Source organism: Amblyomma maculatum, chromosome 1 (genome assembly GCF_055883805.1).
Source record: "Amblyomma maculatum isolate TAMU_Amacu chromosome 1, ASM5588380v1, whole genome shotgun sequence".
In the NCBI taxonomy this organism is placed as follows: Eukaryota; Metazoa; Arthropoda; class Arachnida; order Ixodida; family Ixodidae; genus Amblyomma; species Amblyomma maculatum.
This window is the reverse complement of record NC_139344.1, coordinates 196,895,243-196,919,315: the sequence shown is the minus strand read 5'-3', so window position 1 is coordinate 196,919,315 and position 24,073 is coordinate 196,895,243. Positions and strand designations below refer to the sequence as shown.

General features: G+C 43.8%; 1 protein-coding gene across 1 annotated transcript in view; it reads left to right on the top strand.

Annotated features, from left to right (window-relative positions):
- The first annotated feature begins 4,300 nt into the window (after nt 1–4,300).
- LOC146205338 (protein-L-histidine N-pros-methyltransferase) overlaps nt 4,301–24,073 on the top strand; it is a 209,506-nt gene continuing 189,733 nt past the window's right edge. The window contains exons 1-2 of the mRNA XM_084589985.1: nt 4,301–4,381; nt 15,474–15,572. Coding sequence (XP_084446111.1) covers nt 15,474–15,572 — 99 coding nt within the window. The 5' untranslated portion in view covers nt 4,301–4,381. The remainder of the gene's footprint in view (nt 4,382–15,473; nt 15,573–24,073) is intronic.

Below are 24,073 nucleotides of genomic sequence, written 5' to 3'. Positions count from 1 at the left end.
GTGATTTCGGAAGTTATGCTAGGTTTAGCCACTCTAAACATTTGAAATTCTTTCTTCCCCAGGAATTCTACATAGATAAAATTTTGTTGAAAAACCAAACAAAAAAACAACAGGTGCCATTCTTAAGCATACACATCCCTATTCTGATGATGACAAACTTCTCGCCGCTACCTCCTTCCCCCCTCCCACATGCATCGATCCCCCAGAATAAAAAAAGGACGCAACAAAGCAAGAAATGTCTACATTCATTAAATGCCTCTCGGAATGAACAACGAGAGTTACCAGCATTCGTCAGACGAGACATAAGTTTAACACTAATGAAAAAAAAAAAAAAAGACTCTTCCAGCATGTATGCTGTGCAAGTATCTTTTTATCGCTCCCTGTCTCCGGTACCTAGGCATTCGTTTTTGTTTTTTGTTTTTTAACATGTGGCTTTATAACTCATAAACACATAAACCACACCGAGATTTCCAGCTGGCTGCTATTTTTCGCATACTGTGTGCGCAAATCGCTCCCCCACGTTATCTTAAAAAACAATTACCGGTTGTCTAGACAACGTTTGCCTGACTTGCAATAGCACAAGAAGCTCGTTGGGCGTTTCCCCGCAGCGTCTCCATGACGTCACTTTTGGTTTATGCGACGTCACTTCCAGACTCGTGACTTGCACGACTATGAGATATGAGCTATAACTGGTGATACGTCTCATACACACTAGCTTCTACATGGCTTGTATAAATACCCATCAGAGACAATAATTACCAAATTAATAATTCATAACACAACACGCTTGGCATGACCATTTATCAGGTATCATGCCTAATAATTCCCCTTACCATATCACATACACTTAGTCACCGCACTCACGTCCCCACGTTTTCCGAACACACGCACATACACACAAACGCGCGTATACGCACACACACCAGTCAGCAGAAATTAATTAATCACGATAATTTATGGCATGACATAATCATCAACGGCAATGTACCACGTGCCATGCTTAATCATACACTAGAATGTAACCCCACATACCATCACTGCGAAAAAGTACCGATAATGTGTGATAAAAGTTAACAACGTCGCAGAGAAAACGGCCTCAATGGGCTTCTCATGCTATCTCATAGCATAAAAGGTCGGTAAACAAAAGTCCTACCCCCCCCCCTGGATGTTTCCATAAAGAGAAAATTCCGGTGGCTTTAGCATTTTTAGCGAGATCAGGAGAGCAAATTACTGATAAGCTCCTCAAAAGAAGGACAAGAAATGTGTTCACAGTGAAGCTGGAAACAGGCTAGTGTAGACGTCTAGTTGGTTCCACACATCGACTGGAAACAACCAAACACACGGGTAGGAATACGAGGTACACCATAGCGTCCTTGTCTTAGTTCCAAGGGCAAAACACCTGGGGGAAAAGAGGGAAAAAAAAATAAAAAAAACTTGCATTTATAAGGAACCGTGCCTTAGACCGTAGCAGGGTGCTCTTGCCAGATAAAAGTTTAGAGAGCAATAATAGTGGAAAAATGTATTTCGTCGCAGTCCTTGCAAATATTCTGAAATGGATTATGTAGCCTTACTCCCATGTCCGAATAACAGTGCGCTATTATATAATGTGCAATACGACTTGGATGCAAATGATATATATTTATTTTCAACAAGTCGCCTGCCACAAACTTTCTACAAACGTGGTACAATAGCGTCTCTCTTTATGTAGGCGTCTGCGTGTGAATAATAAGTAAGATTGTCTCATCAGGAAGAAAGCCAGCCACCTACTACTACTTTATTTAAAACAACAGGTGCTGCGTTAAGAACAGGTAAAACCCACGTGTCTACTTTGAGATGAGTTTTGCTAACTTGAGCATTTTTCCAGAAGGGAGAAAGAAATACCGTTATTGGAAACTTATTTTGGAGGAAGCACATCTGCAGGCGATGGATTCCGGGGTACAGAGCGCTATTTGCCGCAGCCCCAAGGCCCCGGGCGGTCATATAAAGTCGGTCGCCCAGGCCCGTGCTTGACAGTGCGCTCAACTGGGAGAGGGAGACGTAGAGTATCGATGAGGACTGAAGACTAAATTAGCACTCACAAAACAGAAAGTTGTCCTGATGGGCCACGGCATTCATTATGCGGCCCAAAATGAGAGTGCCGACATATTTATTCATACTATTTATTTTTAATAAAAGATTAATTTGCTAAAAAAAGGCATATGAAAGCGTTGCGAAGAACTCGACGCCCCTTCTTCTTCCAGCATGTAAAGAAGCTACATGCCCATTGCAGTCACAATATTTGATTTCATCTTAATTGAGCAGTTTTAAAGCCTCTGCAGATACTTTTTTGATACTAAATGTCCGCTTCTGTCGATTATGGTAGTAACTGAACGGCGTGTGCAACGTAAGTACTGCATTTCCCTTTGCTATGCACCTAGGGTGGCCCCATAATATCGTGTTTGCGGTCAGCGGATGTGAACTTAATTCGGACCTATTATAAGAATACATTCCGCGAGCTCCAAGAATAAAGCCCTAAATAAAAAAAAAATGTCGCCAGTATTATAATGCTTCTTTCATTATTTTCAGCAAGAAAAACAATAGTTTCTTGTAGCCACAAAAAGACTGCTTTGTTAAGACTGCAACATCTTCACGCGCAGACTTTCTTTTAGTAAGGTGTTAAATTTGTGCAGTTTATGCCTTCCCATTTCAATCCTATTGTTCTAGGCTCGTATTGAAACTTAATGAAATGTTTGCAACAGAGTCAGCACCACCACTAGCATATTATCCAAAGAAGGAATAGGTATATCTATGTTCAACGAAACATTAGACGGTCTCTTCAACATTAAGAGGAGAACGGCTAAAGCCTACCCTTCCTCCCCTATCATTTTTCTCTCATCGTTTGCCTCTTTACTCGTTTCTCCAGTCAGTTGCGGTCATTTCAAGTCGTTGTTTAACATATTCAACTCAATTCAATTTATTCAACATCGTGCAGATGTTGGGTGCGCCGACAAAAAGCCAGAAAAAGGCTTGACAGAGGTCGTTTCGTAGTCATGATGAGTAATTACAGGTCATTGTAATCATTATCCCTCATCGCTAAGCATTTTTATTCGTTTCCAGTGAGTTGCGTTCATTCATTTCGTCGCTTGACATATTGGTCTTTTCGTAGTCATTAGCAGTCATGATGAATCATGTCTAGTCATTGTAGTCATTACCGCTTATACCTAAGGATTTTTACTCGTTTCCAGTCAGTTTTGGTCATTTCAATTCGTCGTTTGAAATATTCGTCGCTTCGTAGTCATGATGAGTCATTACAAGTCATTGTAATCATTATCACTCATCGCTAAGCATTTTTATTCGTTTCGAGTGAGTTGCGTTCATTCATTTCGTTGTTTGACATATTGGTTGTTTCGTAGTCATTAGCAGTCATGATGAGTCATGCCTAGTCATTGTAGTCATTACCGCTCATAGCTAAGGATTTTTACTCGTTTCCAGTCAGTTTTGGTCATTTCAATTCGTCGTTTGAAATATTCGTTGCTTCGTAGTCATGATGAGTCATCTCTGTTCATTGTAATCATTATCACTCATCGCTAACCATTTTTATTCGTTTCCAGTGAGTTGCGTTCATTCATGTTGTCATTTGACATATTGTTCGTTTCGTTGTCATTAGCAGTCATGATGAGCCATGCCTAGTCATTGTAGTCATTACCGCTCATAGCTGAGGATTTTTACTCATTTCCAATCAGTTTCGGTCATTACAAGCCGTCGTTTGACATATATAGTGGTAATTTCACAGTCATTAGCAGTCATGATGAGTCATACCTAGTCATTCATTTCCAATAATTTGCCGTTATTTCAAGTCGTCATTTGACATATTGGTCGTTTCGTAGTCATAATGAGTCATCCATAGTCATTGTAGCCATTGCCACCATAGCAAAGCATTTTTACTCACTTCCAATCAGTTGCGGTCATTACCAGTCGTTGTTTGATTTATTGGTCATTACACGTCATTACGAATCATCATTATTAGTCATTAACTCTACCGATGTCTGTCTAAATTTATTTATTACCTATTTTTCATTCGTGATCTCCCTCCTCATACGTCCACGATTTCCGAGCGACACATCAGCGTACAGACGCGACGCACAGATCACGCGCATAGCTCCCTAGAACAGATATTTGCTCCATGAGCCTAGAAACCTTCAAAGAAAATGTTAAACCATCCGTTTTCAGGAAGCGGCCGCACAACAACGATCCATTTTCGAGCGCATCCGGGAGCGAATCGTAGCAGACGACGCCGTGCTATTTTCTCGTCTGAGAGCTTGCAGTATTTCCCACGATGGCGCTGCGGTGCCCGTGAGAGCCAGCGTGCGCCAGCGAGCAGCTGAAACGGTAGCGGGCCAAGGTAGTTCGCATTTTTCTTCCGCATTTTATTACGCTGTATTGTGCTGTTTTCGACTAACTAGATCACCCACCTCTATTATTTGAAGGACATGAGCTTAAGTGAGCCTCGAATCTCTTCTCGCGCTCATACTGACCCGACAGTCGGCTTGTTTACATTCGTGGCACTGCTGGAGCGAACGAGCGTCGCCGCCGTTGAATTCACCTTTGGGCCGCTGCAGTACTGTGCGGTTATCGATGTATTTGTATGTTGCATGCTTCCGTTGCGCTACATCAAACGCTGTACTTTACCAGCAATAGGCATGAAGCGGAAAGCGAATGCTTGAAAGCTGCATTGAGAAATTGAGTTGGTTTAGTGATGCTGATTGCGATGGGGGTATGACTAAGCGAAGAAGAATCCGCGTTGGCCGTGGAACGAAACCGAAACTGCTCTTTAGTGAACGCTCGCTGTGTTTGTTAGTAGTTTTGGATGGCGGTGCGCAGAACCGAATTGCGATGCAACGATATACGGGCAGTAAGCTATAATCGCACATTTGTTCCCGAATTATAGTTTATTTTGCCGGTGAATTTTATTCGGTGCAGTGGGCGCTGCACGTTTTCAATGAGGTTCTGATGCTTTTCTCATATAAAAATATTTGGAGTATCTCAGTATTGCGTCTTATTAGATAAAAATATTTGAAGGTATGTTCAGCAAATATTGCAGTGATGATTATTTGACCTCTACGCATTTTTTTCCGTTTTTTTTTTCTTTTTTTGCGCTCAGCGTGCAGTACGTCGTATATCGTTCCCTGCAACGCATTGAGCCCTTTGATCGATAGCATCACTCGGGACTGAGCGCTTCGGTAATTGGTCTCGTTCGTTTATCATATACGCTGGCGAAGCCCTCGTCCAGGACAGCGCCATGTGGGGGAAGGAGGGGATGGGGGCGACGTCTTTACTGGGCTTACGATAACGACGGCTCGGCCAGTGCTTGATTTGCGTAGCTGACGTGGCCATGCTTGGGCGGCCGCATCTTTGCGTGGGAGGATGGCGGGTGGTAATGGATGGCACTTCAGCCCGGCCAATTAGGGCTGGTCAAGCGGGACTTAGGCGCTGAATATTTGATAGCTCGCCTGCCGCCTATCCTCCGGGCAATTACCCTGGAAGTGTAGGCCCGTGCCTCCTGTAATGGGCATTCCGCGGCCCGCCCGGCGGTCTGCCAAGACAGCAGGCGCGTCTTTGCTCAATGTGCTTACGCCAGCACAAGACAAAGGCGATTGTGTGCCGTGGCAGGCACCGCCGGTGCAGGCACCAAAGTAGATTGCAGTCACCCGTCGTTAACATAAAGAGCGCCCATTGAAAGCTCGCCGCAGCGGAGGCCGGGCCAGAGGCGTCCTCCGCGCGGTGTCTGGGCCTCTATCGGTACCGGTCTTGGGCCCCAGTGCAACTGACCCATTGGGGGCCCCTCTGCGGACGGGCGCGTGACCGCTCTCACTTGGTGGGCGACAGCTGCTTCGCTCGAGCCACGCTGGCGGAAGCTTAAGGGAGGACAGACAGTGCGGCAAGAATACGTTTGTAATATGAAATGGATTTGGATGCTAACTCATTAAGCGCTTAATTCACCTTTTAAGCGATAGTTGAGTTAATTTTATGCCTGTAGACCATGCACGTTGTACAGAATATGTAAATTCAGCATTTTTTTTTTTTTGACGTCCTGTAACCACCTGACTAAACTTTCATTTTTCAGGTTCAGGTTCTTTTATTATCAGAAATGTATTACACAAATTAGTATGGTTTATTTGGTACAGAAGGAGGTCCCAAAGCGAAGCTATCAGGGGGACCTCCTATAACAAAATGCTTAAAACAAATTGACAAATATGGAAGAAATTCAACATTAAAATATGTTAAAGTCCATGAACAACAAGAACAACGATACATAAAAAAAGAAAAACATAACTGTGTGGTTATAACTTCGTTAATAAAAATGTTTTGATGTTATTAGTGAAAAGCCTTTACGACCGAACTGTTTTAACATATGAGGTTAGTGAATTCCATGGAGTTATAGCTGAAAACAAAAGGGTTTGTTTGCCATAATTAGTGTTAACTCTGGGAAGTAGCAAATGGTCGTTTTGGGAAAATCTAGTCAGAAGACTGTTTATGAGGGAAGATGACGGAAGGGCAGTAATGACAATGTCACCATTACGAGCACTGTACATAAGTGTGGCTAATCTTAGGTGGAGCAGACTCAGTAAAGGGAGGATATTAAGATTTCGATATATAGGGGCAGCTGAGGCAGTGGACGGGGAAAAGGTAAGTATCCGAATTGCAGAGTTTTGTAAATGACGGATGCTTGACATATGAGGGAGATACGTAGTTCCCCAGGATTATATACAGTAGGTTAAGTGACTGTGAACAAATGCGAAATAAAGCGTCCGAAGAATATGGGGCTGAAAGTAATGACGTGTTCGAACAAGCACTCTAATGCCAAAGGCAACTTTTTTGCATATTGATTCAGTGCGCATGTTAAAATTTAAATGTTCGTCTAGTAGGATACCAAGAAATGTAGTACATTTAGAAAGTGGAATTATGTGGTTATCCAAATAAAGCGGAGCAATATTAATCCGTTGTTTATTATGCGAATGAAAGACCATGAAATGTGTTTTTTTTTGTGATTAATTTCAAGCTGATTATCTTGACACCAATCAACTAGAATTGCAAGTTCAGCATTCAGTGTTGTGATCAGGTCATTTATGTTTCTGTCGCTAGTATATAATATAGTGTCATCGGCGTATAGAATGCAGTTAGATGTGTTGAAATAACTAGGCAGATCATTAATGTATGTTAAGCAGTGGTCCTAAAATTGTATCCTGTGGCACACCTTGGTTAATGGATACTGGCTGAAATAAAAGGTCGGCAAACTTTACCATTTGAATTCTGTCAGTAAGGTAACCGCGTATGAATGTTAATGCTGGGCCGCAGGTTCCAAGAGACTCCAGTTTGGAAAAAAGTATGGTGTGGTTAATTGTATCAAAAGCTTTAGTTGTCAATAAAAACAGCTCCCGCTCAAAGTCCTTGGTCTATCGAACATTTGATAGCGTCAGTTAGTTCTAATAGCGCAAGCTCTGTTGAATAATTGAGACGAAATCCAAACTTGTGGAGAGTTAAGAGATTAAACTTAGTGAAATACTTTATTAAACGCTTAACCGAGAGTTTCTCTATGAGCTTGCTAAAAAAGGGCCAAACAGTTATTAGTCGATAGTTAGACATATTATTGCGGTCTCCTTTCTTAAAACCCGGTACTACCGTGCCCCTCTTTAACGCTACAGGAAAAACGCCTGTTTTAATATTTTATAATAAGGTTAGCGAGCACAAAAGAGAGCTGTCGCGCCACAAGTTTAATCTTGGATGGATCTGCTCTAAGCCTGATCCAGTATTCTTTAAGGAAGAGATTGTGGTTATGGTTTCTTCAGATGACGTGGGGTACAAATAAAATGAATATGGGCAGCGCAAAGTATTACAAGAAACTGAAGCTTGCATTGATCGGGCACTTGAAAAAAATATATTAAACGCGTTGGCTATGTCCAATGGATCAGTTAGTGTCTTATTACCGTCATGGAATTCGTTTGTAGTGGGTTGCTGGTGGTCTATGCGCAGGAAAGATTTTATGAGCTGCCAATTTTTCGCATTGTTATTTCCATTTTTAATAATCTCTTTTTCATAGTAGTTCCGTTTGGCTTTTTTAAGTAGTGCAGGGAGTGTTTGCGAATATGCGCGAAAGCGGTTTTTGAGGGAAAGGTTAAATGGCTGTCGTTTGACTTTTTTATGAAGGTTATCTTTTCTGCGAATAGACCGCAGCAGTCCATTTGTTATCCAAGGATTTCTGGGCACAGAACACCAACGCTGAACTGAAGATATGGACGTGCAAGCATTAATGTTTCTAATTATTGTATCGCATAAGCTTTTAAAAGCAATTTCAGCAGACACGGTTCATTGGTTATAGCTGTCCAATCTATATGAGATACGATGTTAAGACCGGTCGGAGTGAAATGAGTATGAGTTGCAGACATTAGGCGTCTTTATGGTGACACTTTCAAGTAGTAGAAAAATAGGGCAATGGTCGGTTATTCGAAGTGGACTACCCCAGCAGTGCGAGCTGACAGAATGTTAGATAAAACGTGATCAATGAGTGTGTGCGGGCCAAGAGCTGTGCACCATGTGTGTCAATTAAAGATTCCAAACCATGTCTAAAAATGCATTTTATATATGTTCAGAGCATTGGACATCAAATGTATTTTTGATGTCTACATTAATGTCACCCATAATAATTATGTTACTATTTTCGAGGCTCAGCAATTTAAGAATGGCGTCGAGTTCGAGGCAAAAATCTGAGTTGGATGAAGACGGAGAGCGATAAATAGATCCAGTTAGGGTACGTTTGTTAGATGGAAGAAAATACCTGTCCAGTTCTTTCCATACAGACTCGCATTTATTAGTACGGAAAGCGATATTAAGGCGTCGTCTGTAAGTTAAGAAGTTAGATATGTATATGGCCGAACCGCCGTGGTGATCTTCTGTGCGATGGCTATATTCCGTCGGAAGCCTGATAAAGCGAATAATTGTTTTTCGTTAGTAGACAACCATGTTTCAGAGAGGCATATCAGGGAAAAGTTATATTTCGAGATGGTTAAAAAATTGACAAGGTCATCATAATGTTTAGAAATACTACGTATGTTGAAATGAATAACTGAAATATGTGATGGAGCGCATGCGTGGAGGAGATGCTGAAATTTGTCTAGCGTGTTGGCGCCATGGCCATCGGATGATACCAGTGCCTGGTTTTCTTTTTCTAGGTGAAGATGGCAAGATCAGCCTCACTGGCAATGCGATACACTGTGCTATCAGTAGTCGCCCTAGCTTTGATGCGGCAGTTGTCGACCCAGAGGAATTTCCATCCTTTTTCATTTTTCAGTGTTTGCGCCTGTCCGAAAAGACGTTTGCTTTCAGGTGTCAGATGATCATTTATGTAGATGGGGGGATCGGTAATGCTGCCATCGCCGCCAACTTTGATTCCGATTTCCTTGCCTTGCCTCTGAACTCAGCCTTCTTTGTGCGGTTGCAAAAACGAGCAATTATGTTCTGTCCGTCCTTAGCAGGTACTCTGTGCACAGGTGGCGCAGTGGATAGGCCGCTCGACTGCTGTTCCCAAGGATGCGGGATCGAATCCCGGCCTCGGCGGCCGCTTTTCGATGGGGGCGAAAAGCAAGGCGCCCCTGTGCTATGCGATGTCAGTGCATGTTAAAGAACCGCAGGTGGTCGAAATATTCGGAGTCCTCCACTACGGTGTCTCTCATAGCCTGAGTCGCTTTGGGATGTTAAACCCCCAAAACCAACCAATCAACCAACCAGCTGTTTAACCTGTGCAAATATTAGTGTAGTTCAAATGTCTTCGAGGATCGGGAAAACGCTATAGGTAAAAAGTTTTTGCTGTCCCGCGTTCGCTTTCGAACTTACAGAATACGCAGTGAGGTTTCATGAGTGGGCCTATCGTTGACGCGTGAACGTTTGTCATCCTTGATCGCTCTATATGGCCGAGCGGTTGAAAGATTCGCTCTGTTGCCGAGTAAATCTCAGCGGTACCAGCTCATACGTGCAGCTCGGCTCAGCTAGGTTTAACATGGTTTAACCCTTCAGCTGTAATCCTTGAAACCCTGATATTTGAGCCTAGTGTGCAAAAGTTCGTTTGGACAGATCCCTAATGAATTTGTGTTCCTTGAACATCCATTTTTACTGTGCGGCTAATTAAAATGTCTACAAGGGCGTTTTGTTAGAACCTTGACACTTGGTACAAGCGTGCGTGCATGAAAGCGACACTGAAGCCGGCCTATATCGATTGTTCACAGCACTGCAGTGACCAGTCTCACCAAAACTGGGCTTTTCGTAAGTTAGAAAAGAGCGAAACGCGAAATGCAGGCGTCGCCATCACCGGCCAATTTTGCAAGCAAACTGTGTGCGTTCAAACCGAATTTTTCGCGCTGATTCCGAAGGCTGCGCAGCAGATCCATTCGCTGCAAAATGGCGATCACTCTTCAGCAAGGTCGTCACAAATTTGAATCCACTGGTGGGAAGAGTTTTAAGCCCAATAAATCCAATTTGCTTGGCGATAAATGCATCTATGGTTGCCGGACAGGCGCATCCATTTGCAGAAAGGACCATCTATCAACTTTTCCTCACTACTGTAAACGTATGGAGCATTCGTTTATACATTTTACCTGGTCCAGGGCGCTACACCGAACAATGCTCAGCAAGTTAGAATTTTGCATGCGAAAACCCCATTTATTGAAACGTTAACCTATTATTACCGTACAAACTGCGTCAAAATAAAAATAATTCAAATTTAGGCAATATCTAATATGTCATTTTGGCTAAGCAGTAAAGGGGAAAACTTTGGAGGGTTTAAAAATGCGCTTCCCTGCGTTCTTTAGCAGCAAGGTTTTCTATATATTGTACTATTCCATCGCAAACGTCCCAGGAGCGGCGCTCGACTATTTTCGATTTCTCTAAAACAAATAAATAAATAAAAATTGTGGTAGTTGTGGGTATAAATAGTGGTGATCTACTTGAATATTCCCAGAGAAAAAGGTTTTTTCATCTGGTTGGCGTGTATAGCGCCGTGTTCTAGACATTTCAATGAGTATAAAATTTATAAACAACAAATTTTTAATGCGTGCACATTGTATTGGTATATAGGCGAGTTTCGTATGGGCGTGACCTTGTCGAAGCTATAAAAGAGGAACTAGTTGGTATATCGGGAAAAAAATAGTACCATGGGATAGAGCGTCAAAGAAGGGTGTGCACGTGACAAAATGGTTGATGTGGGAGGTAATCAATCAGATACGATTAAGCGTGTAATTGGGAGCCAAGATGACCGCCAGCCAACTTCCAGGTTTCGGTTCTCAGCTTCCAGTCACGTGTCTCAGTGCATAAATGCGAAATCCTGAGCGTTGCTGCAGCGCACGGTACATCGCGCGCCCCTTGTCGAACACAACCAGCGTTCCGTTGTACGTATCAAAGTTAACCGGCATTCTGTAATTGGTTTACATGAAAGGAAAGGCGCAGTATCTGTCACTCTCGGAATCCCGCTGGCACACCTCGCGGACAACACAGCAACGCTTACGGTTACGCATTTCTGCAGTGCAGATTCTGTATTGATCTTGGAGAATGTTTTCACCTCTGAATTAAACACGGAGTGTTAAGAAACATGTGAGTGCTACATGTATGTGTGAAAAACTATGTTCGGATCTCAATATTTGCTCCAAGCCTTATATTTCTAGTGACGCTTGACCAATAAAAAAAAAAAATGTTCTAGGAACATTCAGGGAGATTACTATTCTGTATTATATCCGCAACTAACATGAATTTCCTTTTCCGAGAAATCACGGATGGTTGAACGCCGCACCTGGCACGTTTAATGGAATGATCCATTTGCTTTCAGTTTGAGCTTGCAATAAAGATTTTCCATGACGTGCAGCAAGTCACTGCCGGATGTCATGAATGAAAATTTCCTGTATCAGAATCGTTAGATATTTGTGACTGTTGAACAAATTTGTTACCTGAGGAAATGGCGAAAACTATTGACTTAAGCATACAACAGGTCTGTTATGTCGTTGCTGTTCTCAGAGAAATAATTTAATGTATTACGTGCGCAAGAGGTATTTTAGTTGTTTCTTTTAGCTCTCTCGTTCTCTTTATCGAGAGCCATGTATTTGTCATTTTTTAAAGTAGAATTTTGTTTTTGTGATTGCTTGTTATCGGATATCTTTTTATTTATAAAGGCCATGATGGCCGAGGGTATTACTATGATAAGAAACTCGAACTTTCATCGTTAATGCATGCATTTGTTGCACAAAGTGGTAACTTGAATTTGCTTCCGTGTTGTTGTAACGTGCTCTTAACTGTGGACTGCCGGAATACACGTCTCTACTGCGAATTTTTGTGCAGTATTTACTTACATAAATCAGCAGTTCCAGCTTTTACGCGCTCATTTCCGCCAGCGAGCAGCATTATACTGAGTGCAAGCAGTCCCAGATTCAAGCTTCTTGAGCCAAGAATACTTAGCTCCATACTCGCGTTATACTCTTGAAATTCGCCAAAGGCTTCCTCGTAAAGCTTCTAACTCGAACAGGAAAAAAAATAAAAAAAAAAAACGAGAACACTGCACTAGACCGAGGAGCTAACCAGCAGAGTAGTAAGGCAACGACAGACGGGCTTCGTCATATGAGCACTTTTATTCCGAACCAAAACTGTCCGTAAAGGAGTTATCTGTAATAGAAAATTTAGCAAAAATAAGAAAAATAAAGAGAAGCATGGTTCAACTAATGTTTGTGCGAAAGCGGTAAGACTTTCCGGTTGAACAGCGCGTTTAACATTCTTTCGGTTACGGTCAGCGTCCAGCCTCGCAGCCCGTTCTCCTGGTGTTTCAGCGGCTTGTATGCTATCTTCTGCCTCACATCTTTCCTCTTCAGTTCTTCCTGTAGCTGGGCGACGTCTCCAGGAACCTGTAGACTCCGCTTGACGGTTTCCCTTGGCGGCTTGACATTGAGAGATTGGCACAAAGTTTGGCAAAATGTTTAACGTCTTTATTTCACGGCATAAAATTAGAGGTGCATGTGTCGTTGCGGCATGTAGGCTTCACACAAAGTAATTTGTGGGCAAGTTGGCTCTACAAGAGCTTTTGGCACTGAAAGCGGTGTGTAGTCAAGTCGGTATCACACCAGTGTTAGCCAGTTGCATATACCTACCTCCTTTGTCATAAATGAGTAGGAAACGGAATTCGCTTATACCCCGACGGCACCTCTACCAATACTGGGTCTTTAAAGGTGAGCACAGGAGTTGTCCTTGAATTTCGCAGGCTTAGAGCTCAGGGAATGTCATGAGTGCTAGGCTGCACGGCTAGCAAACCCTTTTGCCTGATTGCCTTTTGGCATCGACTTTGTGTTCAGAAGATTGCACAACATTCTTAATCGCCTTGCGTGATGCAGGCTGTGGGCTGATCGTAGTGCGGAAGTGTGCTGTCTTGATCGGCGTCTGAGTTTGTACATATTGGCTTTTGTATTGTCCCTACTCTTGCCGAACTCTACACCTTTACCAGCGTCTGGAGATATACACTTCCTGGGCGAGACTGGTGCTAGGTTGTCCGAGGAATTATCGAAACCTTGCAAGGAGAATGTCATGGATACGGAAGAATGTGCATTTGCTGCGTTCACTCGTCTGAGACCGCGTGCAATGAACGCGAATTTTATTGCTGAGTTGTAGCGGTAAAAGTTGTGTATAAACGCCTCATCGGCTATATGTGCAACGTTTCCCAGATTTCCTTGTCCTCCTCGCATCCGCCAAATATAAACGTCTTTTTTCTCGAGCACTGATGCACATTCGCACCTTCCGCAGTGATCTGTAAGGCTTCCTGGCGCGCCTATCTGTTGACACTTGTTACGCCGAGCCATTTCTGACTCTTGCAGTATATATGCAACTGAAGTCTAGAGTTTGACGTAAGAACATCTAGTCGGAATGGTGCATGACGAAAAATAAACGGCATTGACCAAAATAATTGAAGTTTCGGCTCCCACACGCAAACCTTGTTCACAATAAAGGTGAAACGAAGAAACAGTGCCTTAAATACGGTGCGTGACCGATCCCAGAATTATGTATATTGGGGGTAGATTACCACGATGCCTTGTCCTTTTTATTTATTTATTTTTTTTTTTTGCGATCCCAGGGGCCTATGCCCGCAGCCGATGCTGTGGCTGGCAGGTATCGAATGTTCGGCAAGCGTGTTCGAAGCCACCCGCCGATTCCGCACGTCGTTCTGGTGCTCTCGAAATCTTCTTCCAAAATTTCCCGACTCGCTGATGTGCACAGCTGAGCACTCGGCGCATGGGATTTCGGCTCCCGAGTGGGAGTCAAACGTCGACGGTGCCGTTTGTTTTTCGTTATCGATGCAACTGTTCACTTATCGAAGCTATATGACCAAGTTTAACTAAGAACTATTTCTTTACGCTTTGGATTCGCGTAAATAGCGATTCCTACTTGTATTCAAAGATTTACTGCTTTTTACCTGCGCTGTTTTGTTCTTTTTCGATAGTTTTGTGCCTCAGACTCTCTATCTTTGTACCGTGTTTTCTCTTTAGACATATCATACTGTAAAAAAAAAAAAAAAATAAAAAATAAAAACGGTGGTGTTGATTTTTTTTTTTTCTTTTTTTAGCAACGTAATGGTTTTTGGTCTAGTAAAGCAATGCGTACCTCGAAGTGAGTCGCCGAGCGCTTCGCCGGTGAGAAAAGAAGAGGTGGTATTTTAGCATTCAGAAAGCGCGCGAACAAGGGGAATCGGTGCGTCTGGTAGTTCACGCTCACGAAGTTTGCTCACTGAGTGCCACGAATGAAATGATGCGCGTTTTAGAATGCAGCAAGGGAAATAATTCAGGGCATGTTTGGCCTTTCTAATCATGCCCAAAACGCTTTCATAGCCCTTGTTCTGTCAGGCAGTATCCGGTTATCACAGTCGAACTTTTGTTCACATCGCTGTCCTTATCAACGCGACTGAAACACATTTTCAGCATTTTCACCTCATCTGTTGCCCGAGCAGCGAGTTTCCATTGAGCTGTAGGTGTAAATGCACCTGAAAAGCTTTGATCTCCAGAAGATACTGGTGCAATCATAGTCGTTCATATTATCGGGGCCATATTAACGATGCACGAATTACATCCTGCTCATTATGGCGGGTTATATTACTTGCACAAAAATGTGCCATGGGGCCAAATTGTCTCCTGTGTGTCTATAGCCGGAATGCAGCGCACCCACGACGCCAGTCCTGAGTCCTGACAACCTTACGAACAGTGTGCAGTTGGCTGCGATGAGAAGGCAGCTGTCTTCTTTTTGTGATTCGTGTCTTCGCAATGTCTTTTCGCCATGTTCTCGGGACAGCCTTGCTTTCGTTTTAGTACCTGCTGCGCGTGGCAACGTTCTTTTCCGCATGACACAAAAGTCGCGGTGTTTGAACGTTACAAGCCCTTTCGGCGCTTTTAAAAAGCAGCTCACTTTTTATTCTTGTGTGGCTCCAGATGACCAACATGCGGCCTATACTCCACTCACCGCTGGCTCGCGCCCTGTATGACCGCCTTCTTCGTGACCAAGACCTGGAGCGCCTGGACAAGAGTCAGGTATGTCCCAAAACCTTAATTCACCCTGTGCCGTAGCGAGTGCCGCATATCGAAGAAGCCATCGAGGTAAGGGGGGGGGGGGGGGGGGGCTTGGATTGGGTTGGGTTGGTTTGGTTTAGGTTGGTTTGGGGTGGAATTGGTTTTAGATTCGTTTGGGTTGGATTGGGTCAGTTTGGGGGTGGAGTTGGTGTAGCGTTCGTATGAGTTGGGCTGGGTTAATTGGTTGGGGTTGGGTTGGGATTGGGATTGGGTTTAAATTTGTATTTGGATTTAAATTTGGATTTGGGGTTGGGGTTGGGGTTGAATAGGACACATGTTTTATTCGATAGCCCGAGGACCTCGTTTTGCAGGGAATCTGGCATCGTCAGCGTCGCCAGCAAATGCGTCGTTTGTGATCGAATAAACTGAGGTATCTTAAACAGTCAGCACAATATCAGGGAAATGTCCAAATGTGGGAAAGCAATGGTGAGGAGGTTCCTGCCTGTAGCATTGGCAGAAAGAAAAAGGATATCGGAAAATAAATTTGGGTTATTTAGGGTGGGTATTGGGGGTCAAAACCAGGCCCTTTGGTTTTTGGGAAGAACACGCTGCATGTAATCCACGAAGGCTTTTTATTTATTTATTTTTTTGCCCACGAACGGTCGCTGGTACCGACGTGTTGCAAAGGGACTCTAGTGGAAGCACTATGGTCTCTGATTTAGTGGCGTGTCTTGAGGACATGTACTGACGCTGACTGTAATTAAGAGTATGCTAATTAATAGGCAGTGATGACGACAAAGCGGCGTTGCCATCGAAAGCATATTTCGTTGCGAATAAAAAGAAAAGAAAAGTAACTGAATGTGCGCACCTAAACAAGTCGTTATCTTAGTCAGCCGTATGATAAGCAGGCAGTAGCTAACGGCAAGCAGGAAAGGTGACCACGAGGTCCATCAACGCTATCGTGATCTTCTACCCTTGAGGCGGAGTTTGTTTCCCGAGCGTTATTGTTTCCTCTCTTCATCATCTGCGCAATGCGCTGAATGACTTCGTCGGGCAGAATAATTCCTGTTCTACCATTCTGCGGTGGTGCAATGGTTAGAGCGCTCGACTGATGTGCCCAAGGATGCGGGATCGAATCCCGGCCGCGGTGGCTGCTTATTGATGGAGGCCAAAAGCGAGGAACCAGTGTGATGTGCGATGCCAGAGAACGTTAAAGAACTCCAGGTGGTCGAAATTTTCGGAGCGCTCCACTGTGGCGTCTCTCATAGCCTGAGTCGTGCTTCGGGACCTACGCTCCAGAAAATTAAACCAAGTTAATTAGTGCTCCAAATACTTTCGAGCAAACACTCAAATCAGTTAGATATTACTAGGCAGTTAAATTTTGCTGGATGCCATTTGTTATAATAGGGCAGATGTCTGCACCGTTATTTGATATTTCAAAGAAGACATCTAGTGCCCTTAGCTCATTCGGTGTAGAAAAAGTCGCGTGGTGCGGGCGTCGCCACTTTCCCTTCCTCCTCTTCAAGTTCACGGGGAGACGGATGAACAAAGAGAGAGAGAGCGGCTTCTGCTGCAGCTGTGCGGCCGCTCCGCCTCCTCAATGCTGAGCCGCGTGATGGACGCGCCCTCGCCACCTTCTCTTTCTCCACTTCAAGTTTACGTAAAGAGAGAGAGTGAGCGGCTTCGGACAGACATTGGCGAAATCTGTGATTGCGGCTAGTAGTGCTATGCACTAAAATAAATTGAAGAACGACGAGAGGAGGACTAGAAAAGGACTACAAGTTGATGTTGTTTATGTGCACGAAAGGGTTCGCATGGAGGTTGTGAAGTTCGGTGAACTTTGTAGTGCGCCGTTCGGTTTTCCGCACAGAGCGTACGAGCCCAGGCAGCTACTTTGAGATGTTCACCTGTCCGCGGTCACGGCGATTGCCAAATTGGTGGAACCGCGGACGCACGACTGAGGCTCGGTGGCTGCTCTATTGCCGGCGGCACCCGCCGCTGCAGAGCGCTCGTTCCCTCCCCGTCTTGCCTTCCTACCATAGACGTCTTCCCAGCGCGCAGCTTTGTGCAGTGTTCACAGTGTTGAATGTTATTTCTGTGGCCAGTGGACGTTTTCTTTATGCATTCTCGTTTCGCTACGTGCACGTCATTCCCTTTGTTTATGTGCATATAGCCTTTTGTGAGGAAGCAGGTGGACGATGGCAGGCCAGTGTGCGATGTGATGCCAATGAATCGTTTGAGCTTTGGGTGCTCAGAAGAGGCGCCTGGTTACGCTGGAGTTTCCACTAAGCGTTTGATCCCTTAGCGACAGCTTTCCTTTTTTTTGTTTTTTTTTTATAAAGGACCTTAGCAATTGTTCCCGCAGCATTTGACCCGTATACACATGTGCGGAAGAGGTTTTAAGAAAACGTAGGGGAAGGCAGAGGTGCGGATTGCAATCATTTCAGTGCTATTTGTATGTTTGCTTGGGACCTCTCTTTTCCCAAATATTTGATTAGCCAATATACTTTCTCTGACCATCGATTGGTGGGGATTGTCGCCTTTTTTCTTATTGGTTGCTGTTCCCACCAAGGCAGGAGACAGGGAGCTTAAAAGCGCATTGGGTTAAACCAAGGCTGATTTTGTCTAATCAGCGGTTCAGTCATGTAAATAGCTTTCTCCTTGCTTGTTTCTTCTGGTTTTATTTATGTGGTAAATAAATAGTTAACCTTTCTGTCGTGCCATCAAGTAATGTGAATGTTTGCGAGTCCGAACAATCATTATAATTTATATCAAGAACATCGATATTCTCATTAACGAGTGTTTCCTCACATCGCCACATGAAGGATAAACCCAACTGACGTTAAATATTGGAGAGTTCATAACTCACAAACGTTTTCGTACGGAGACCTTCTTTTTTCTTCTATCCGCACTCATTCAACAGGTGCACCACTCGCTACATTGTGATTGATAAACTTCAATGATGACGTTCTTATCAAGGTTACTTTCGCAGGTAACGTTGTTCGCTACGGCGCCCACTGCGCCGTTATCGTGCCCTCAAGTGGCGCACGAGTGCAGAGGCGGCTCCTGTATCTTGATAACGAGTGTGTGATCGTTGGCGCAGTGCGCGCTTGAACCTGCTCTCACTGAGCACATAAGAATAAAAGGGTATCAGTGTACGTATCCCTCCTCTTTCCATTGAGATAAACTGCCGCATGATTTTTTTTTTTTTAGATAATCCTGCATCGCTACGCAGTGAGCAGTACCACAAGCTTTGCAAATTTCTTTAAAGAAGCATATGCGCCCTTACACCTACACTGGGGAAAATATATTACCACACTGTACATCGCTTCTCAGCCCTAATATTCGCAGTTAGCAGCGACCATTGCTTCGCAGCATTTGGTTAACATTTCGAGGTCATATCTAAGGTAATGTTCCAGTACTCATTTCCTAATCTAACATAGATGAATTCGCCCCATTGTAATTTCTGCCTTCATGCAAAGTGTTACACTTATGGAGTGTCAAGCCATCAGAGAAAAGAAAAAAGCCGTTCTTTATGTAAGGTTAAATTTGATCCTAGACTATTAGCAGCTGTGTCGTGTGAATAGAGGTATTTTTTTTTTTGTAATTACACATGGACCATTATTCGTTAGCAGCCATCTGGTAACGGCAGCAAAAATGATTTTTTGAGTGCATGAGGTATGCGATAAATTACCTAAAGAATAAGGATGTACCAGAATATTTACTTCCCAAAGCTTAAGGCAACACACGGAAGGAAGGAAGGAAGGAAGGAAGGAAGGAAGGAAGGAAGGAAGGAAGGAAGGAAGGAAGGAAGGAAGGAAGGAAGGAAGGAAGGAAGGAAGGAATGAAGGAATGAAGGAAGGAAGGAAGGAAGGAAGGAAGGAAGGAAGGGAAAGAGGGAGGGAGAGTGAGCGTGGAAAAAGGGAAAGAGCCGTTGTGGAGGGCACTGACATCGCACAGCACACGCACGCCTCTTCGTTTCGCCTCGATCGAAACGCAGCAGCCGGCAGTCGGGATCAAACCCAGGTACTCCGGCGCAGTAGTCGGGCATCTTACCACTGCACCACCGCGGCTTCAATGCGTCTCTCGTGAAATGAGGAACTCAACCTGAATCACTGCTCGGCTATCTGCTGACATCGGCTGAGCGAACTTGTTTCCCCTGTTCCCCGAGTGCGCCGGTGCCCATAATAGTTCCACCTCTCTTTGGCTTCAGCCATGTCTTAAAGCTCGTTCTGTCTCCTTAGAGATCATACCCCTCGCGAAATCGTTTGTAGCGATTTTGGAGTCGCTAATAATGTGACTGCTTTGGTGCTGACCATTGCCATGGCGGTAGCCGACTCCTCTGCTGTTCCTCGGGTCTTTATTTTTATTGAAAGGGCCGTTCATGTGTCACCCGAGTCGTTCACGCCCACGACCACAAAAGAGTTGCCTCCTCCGTATTCCGCCGTGTCTGCATAGGCCGTGTTTTAGAAGTTTTCTAAATTGGCTTCAATGGCCTTTTTTTTATGCTCTCCTCCTGCCTTCATGAAAATCAGGGTACACGTTTTTTGGCGTACATTCCTTACTTTGGTCGGCAGTTTTGCTTGCGCCTTTCTTTCCGGGACTCGATCACGTAGTCCTAGGTTGTCCAGCACCTTCCATCCCGCGGGTGTAGTGGCTAACCTCCCTAACTTTGTGATTATATGTGCGTCACACAGTTCCGTGGTGTTGTTTTAGATACCCATCCCCCAGGTTTAAGAAGTCTTTCCGTAGGGGTGCAGTCGAGTAGCCCAAGAGCTTTAATGTGCCTGCCTTATGATCCCCCCTGTTTTGTTCTTTTCCACCAGCCCTATACCTGAGGCAGGGGATGGGTATACTATTCTGCGCCATTCGGCACAAATCTTTCTCTTTGACTTACCGTCTTTTGCTGGCTATTTGCTTTATCAGCCTGGTTGTCATGTTAAGTTTTTACTTAAGGCTGTTCATTGTCTCTGTGTTCTTTTTATTGCCTTGGACTATCAGTCCCACGACCCAGATTTCGTCCACACTGGCTACCGGTGACCCATTTAATTCTACCAGAATGTCTCCTGCCTTTGATGTCGTGTTTTCTCGCCCCCTAGCTCACCAGACTTTCGGATTTGCTTGGCGAGAATTTTAACTCTGCCCATTCCGCGTATTCTTCGAAAATGACGATCTTCTTTTCTTCTGTTTTCCCATATCGTTGCCCGTGTGTGTACGTAATGTGATATCGTCAGCGTATAGTGTACGTTTATCATTTAACTGTCTGCAGAAACGGTGGTATGTTCTTTGACGCCAGGTTGAAGAAGGAAAGGGAAAACACTGAGCCTTGTGGGCTGTCTTTGTCTCCAAGCTAAAAGTTTGCCGCTTGGTGTCTCCTAGATTTATATCTGGTGTTCTTTCATTTAGAAAGTCCCTAACGTGATCGTAAATCCTCTTGTCAGGGGCACTCATAGCTAAATTAGGTAATATAGCTTCGTGTTTGACGTTATCAAAGGCTTTATGTAAATCGAGGCCCAGTATAGTTTCTTTACCCCCTTTGTTGATTGGGTCTATGATGTCTGCTTTCTAGTGAATCATTGCGTCTTGTGTTGACAACTTGCTCCTAAAACCTAGCAATATTTCGGAAAATACCTCTTTCCTGTGCATATTCCTGAAGTATGTTTAGTATTACATACCCCTTCAGCTTCCCCTGGCACGACGTTAGTGATATAGACCTGAGGTTGTCCACTTCAGGTTTCTTCCATGGTTTGGGAATAAATATCTCTTTAGTATGCTTCCATTTTGGAGGTAGTCTATTTAGTTTTCATACCTCATTTAGAAAGTGTTTGCGTCGTGACTATGTTGTGTGTGATCACGTCTTTGGCTCTATTGATGGCGGCATAGGTAAGGACAGAAAACAGAAGAGACCTTGCGATATTGGCACGAGCCGTAAGCGGGCACAAATAGTCCTGCCATCTGGTCTCGATCTTTTCTTGAGCCATGGACTAATTGATACTTGACGGACCATCAAGTACCTAGGAGGCGAAGTCCAACCTCCACGGTGAGACCGTGAGCGGGTTGTGGACTGGACGGTGAGCAATCAAAATACAAGGTGGCGCTCTTCAACTTGTTGACCTTAGCCCCACTGGCCTTCCGATACATCTCCATGACCGTCCAGAACGGAAAAGACCTATATCTCATCCGGAACGCCAGTGGTCATGTCGGCCACATAGGCGAAGGTTGGGAGCTGGTGGCTAGCCTGTTGGCAAATGGATTCGGCTGATTCTACTATCACGAGAAAGCTTCTAAAAAGAGGTTTGAACGCGAGCACGCAGAGAGCAGGGCAAAGATCACTGCCTGACTCCACGACCCACCTCGACCTGTGAGGTAAAGCCTGACACGCTAACTGCGAAAACTGTCCTGGAATATAGAGCTCTGACAACGCGCTGGAAATTAAAACCTATACCAGCTTCTTCCAAGACTTGTAATAGGCATGAATGGCTAACGACATCTAAAGCCTTTTGCTGGTCAAAGGATACCGGATAGATTTCTATTTTGAACCCAGAGGAAGATGTCCATATGGACAAAACCTAGCGCATCATTAGTAGTAGAGACTTGATCACAGAAAACTGTTGTGAAGTAGCTCATTAAAAGTGCACAAGACGTGATCGCACTGAACACACTTTGTTATATGAAGAAAAATGCTGCAGTTTATATTACAGCACATGTGCTTTCAAACATGGATCAGATAAATTTTGCGCAGTGATTTCTAAAAGGGGCACTCGGTTTTTAGGATAACCCATTGCGGCATCCTATATTGCGAGAGAAAATGGCACAACTGTGTGGGTGCAGTAACTTGCTAATGAAGGGAAGGAAAGGAAAAACGGCGGTAAACATGTGGGATCCTTTTTCTTTATTTACTTAGGAATGGTGTCGCGCGTTCTAACGCGTACGCATATTTCTCAGCTTGCGTCCATGCACTTCCTCCAGTTCGCTAAAACTACGCGCTAGTTATAGTCCGTGCAGTGAAGCATCCTCAAAACGCGACGGGAAGCTTGTAAGCAGTGTCACTTCTACTGGATTGCATGGCAAAGAGGATAGCGAAGGCCTTTACAAATTAATTAAGGTTTGCCCGCATGTTGTCAAGGTGCTTCAAAATGCTGATACTGCTGCTATAAAATGATTAAATTTCTGCTCCAAAGCTGGTCCAGAACGCACATTTTCTGCTAAGCAGCTGCTCCAAATCGCATATTTTCCTTCTCCATGAGCTACTCCAAAACCTGTTTTCGTCGTCCCACCCCTCAAAAAGGCGCTTTGAGCGGGTAGCGTTGCGGTGAACGCAGCATGTATACCGAATGCAAGAAGGCTACAAGATAATAGGAGGAAAGCCAAGTGACTGGTCGAATGTGCGTCCTCCACTGTTTCGAGACCGCAGGGTACACTAATATACAAAAGTTTGTAGGATGCGACTCGCGCAGAAAAAAAAAAAAAAAAATATATATATATATATATATATATATATATATATATATATATATATATATATATATATATATATATATATATATATATATATATATATATATATATATATATATATATATATATATGCATATTTTTGCATTTCCTCGCTAGACTGTCATCTGCTGTTTTGTCCCATAGGATCGAGCACGCATGCTTTCTCGTGCAACTATATGCTTTCCTTTCACCTGCTTTTCCTGATCGCGCAGATTTTTTTTTTTTTCTTTTTTCTGTTCACCCCGAATCCGCGTCCAAAACGTTTACGCGTGGTAAGCTTTTGTAAATGCTACCTGACCATAGATCATATTCGTACTATCAACTAGGTTATAAATAAATGCGCAGAATATAACCAACCCAGGGCTATATACAGCCTTCATAGGTTGCGATGAAAGCATTTGATTCAGTCAAAACATCAGCAGTGATGCAGGCATTGCGGAACCACGGTGTAGATAAACCATAAGCGAAAACACTGGAAGGTATATCTAAAGTGGCTGCACACAAACAATAGTTCTCCATAAAGAAAGTAATATAATCCCTTTAACGTAGGGTGTTAAGCAGGAAGACACGATAAATCCAGTGCTATTAATCGCTTGTTTAAAGCAAGTATCCAGATGCCTGGATTGAGAACAGTTAGGGATAGGTGTTAAGGGAGAGTGCCTCCGTAATCTGAGATTCGCTGAGGACCATTACTTTGCTAAGTAACCCAGGGGACGAATCGGAAACCACGTTCATTGATTTAGACAGGTAAAGTAGAGCAGTAGGCCTAGAAATTAATATACTTAAAACTGACAATGTTCAACAGCCTTAGAAAGAAACATTAGTAACGTTACTTAGCATAGCTCTAGAAGCAGTAAGAGTGAATACGTCTACTCTGGAGAAGTAGTGACCGCAGATCCGGACCACGAGCGTGAAATAAATAAAACAACGGGATTATTGCGAAACGCATTTGGAAAGCATTCTCTGATCATCAATGACATTTTACCAGTAGCCCTCGAGAAGTAAGCATGCAACAGTACATAACA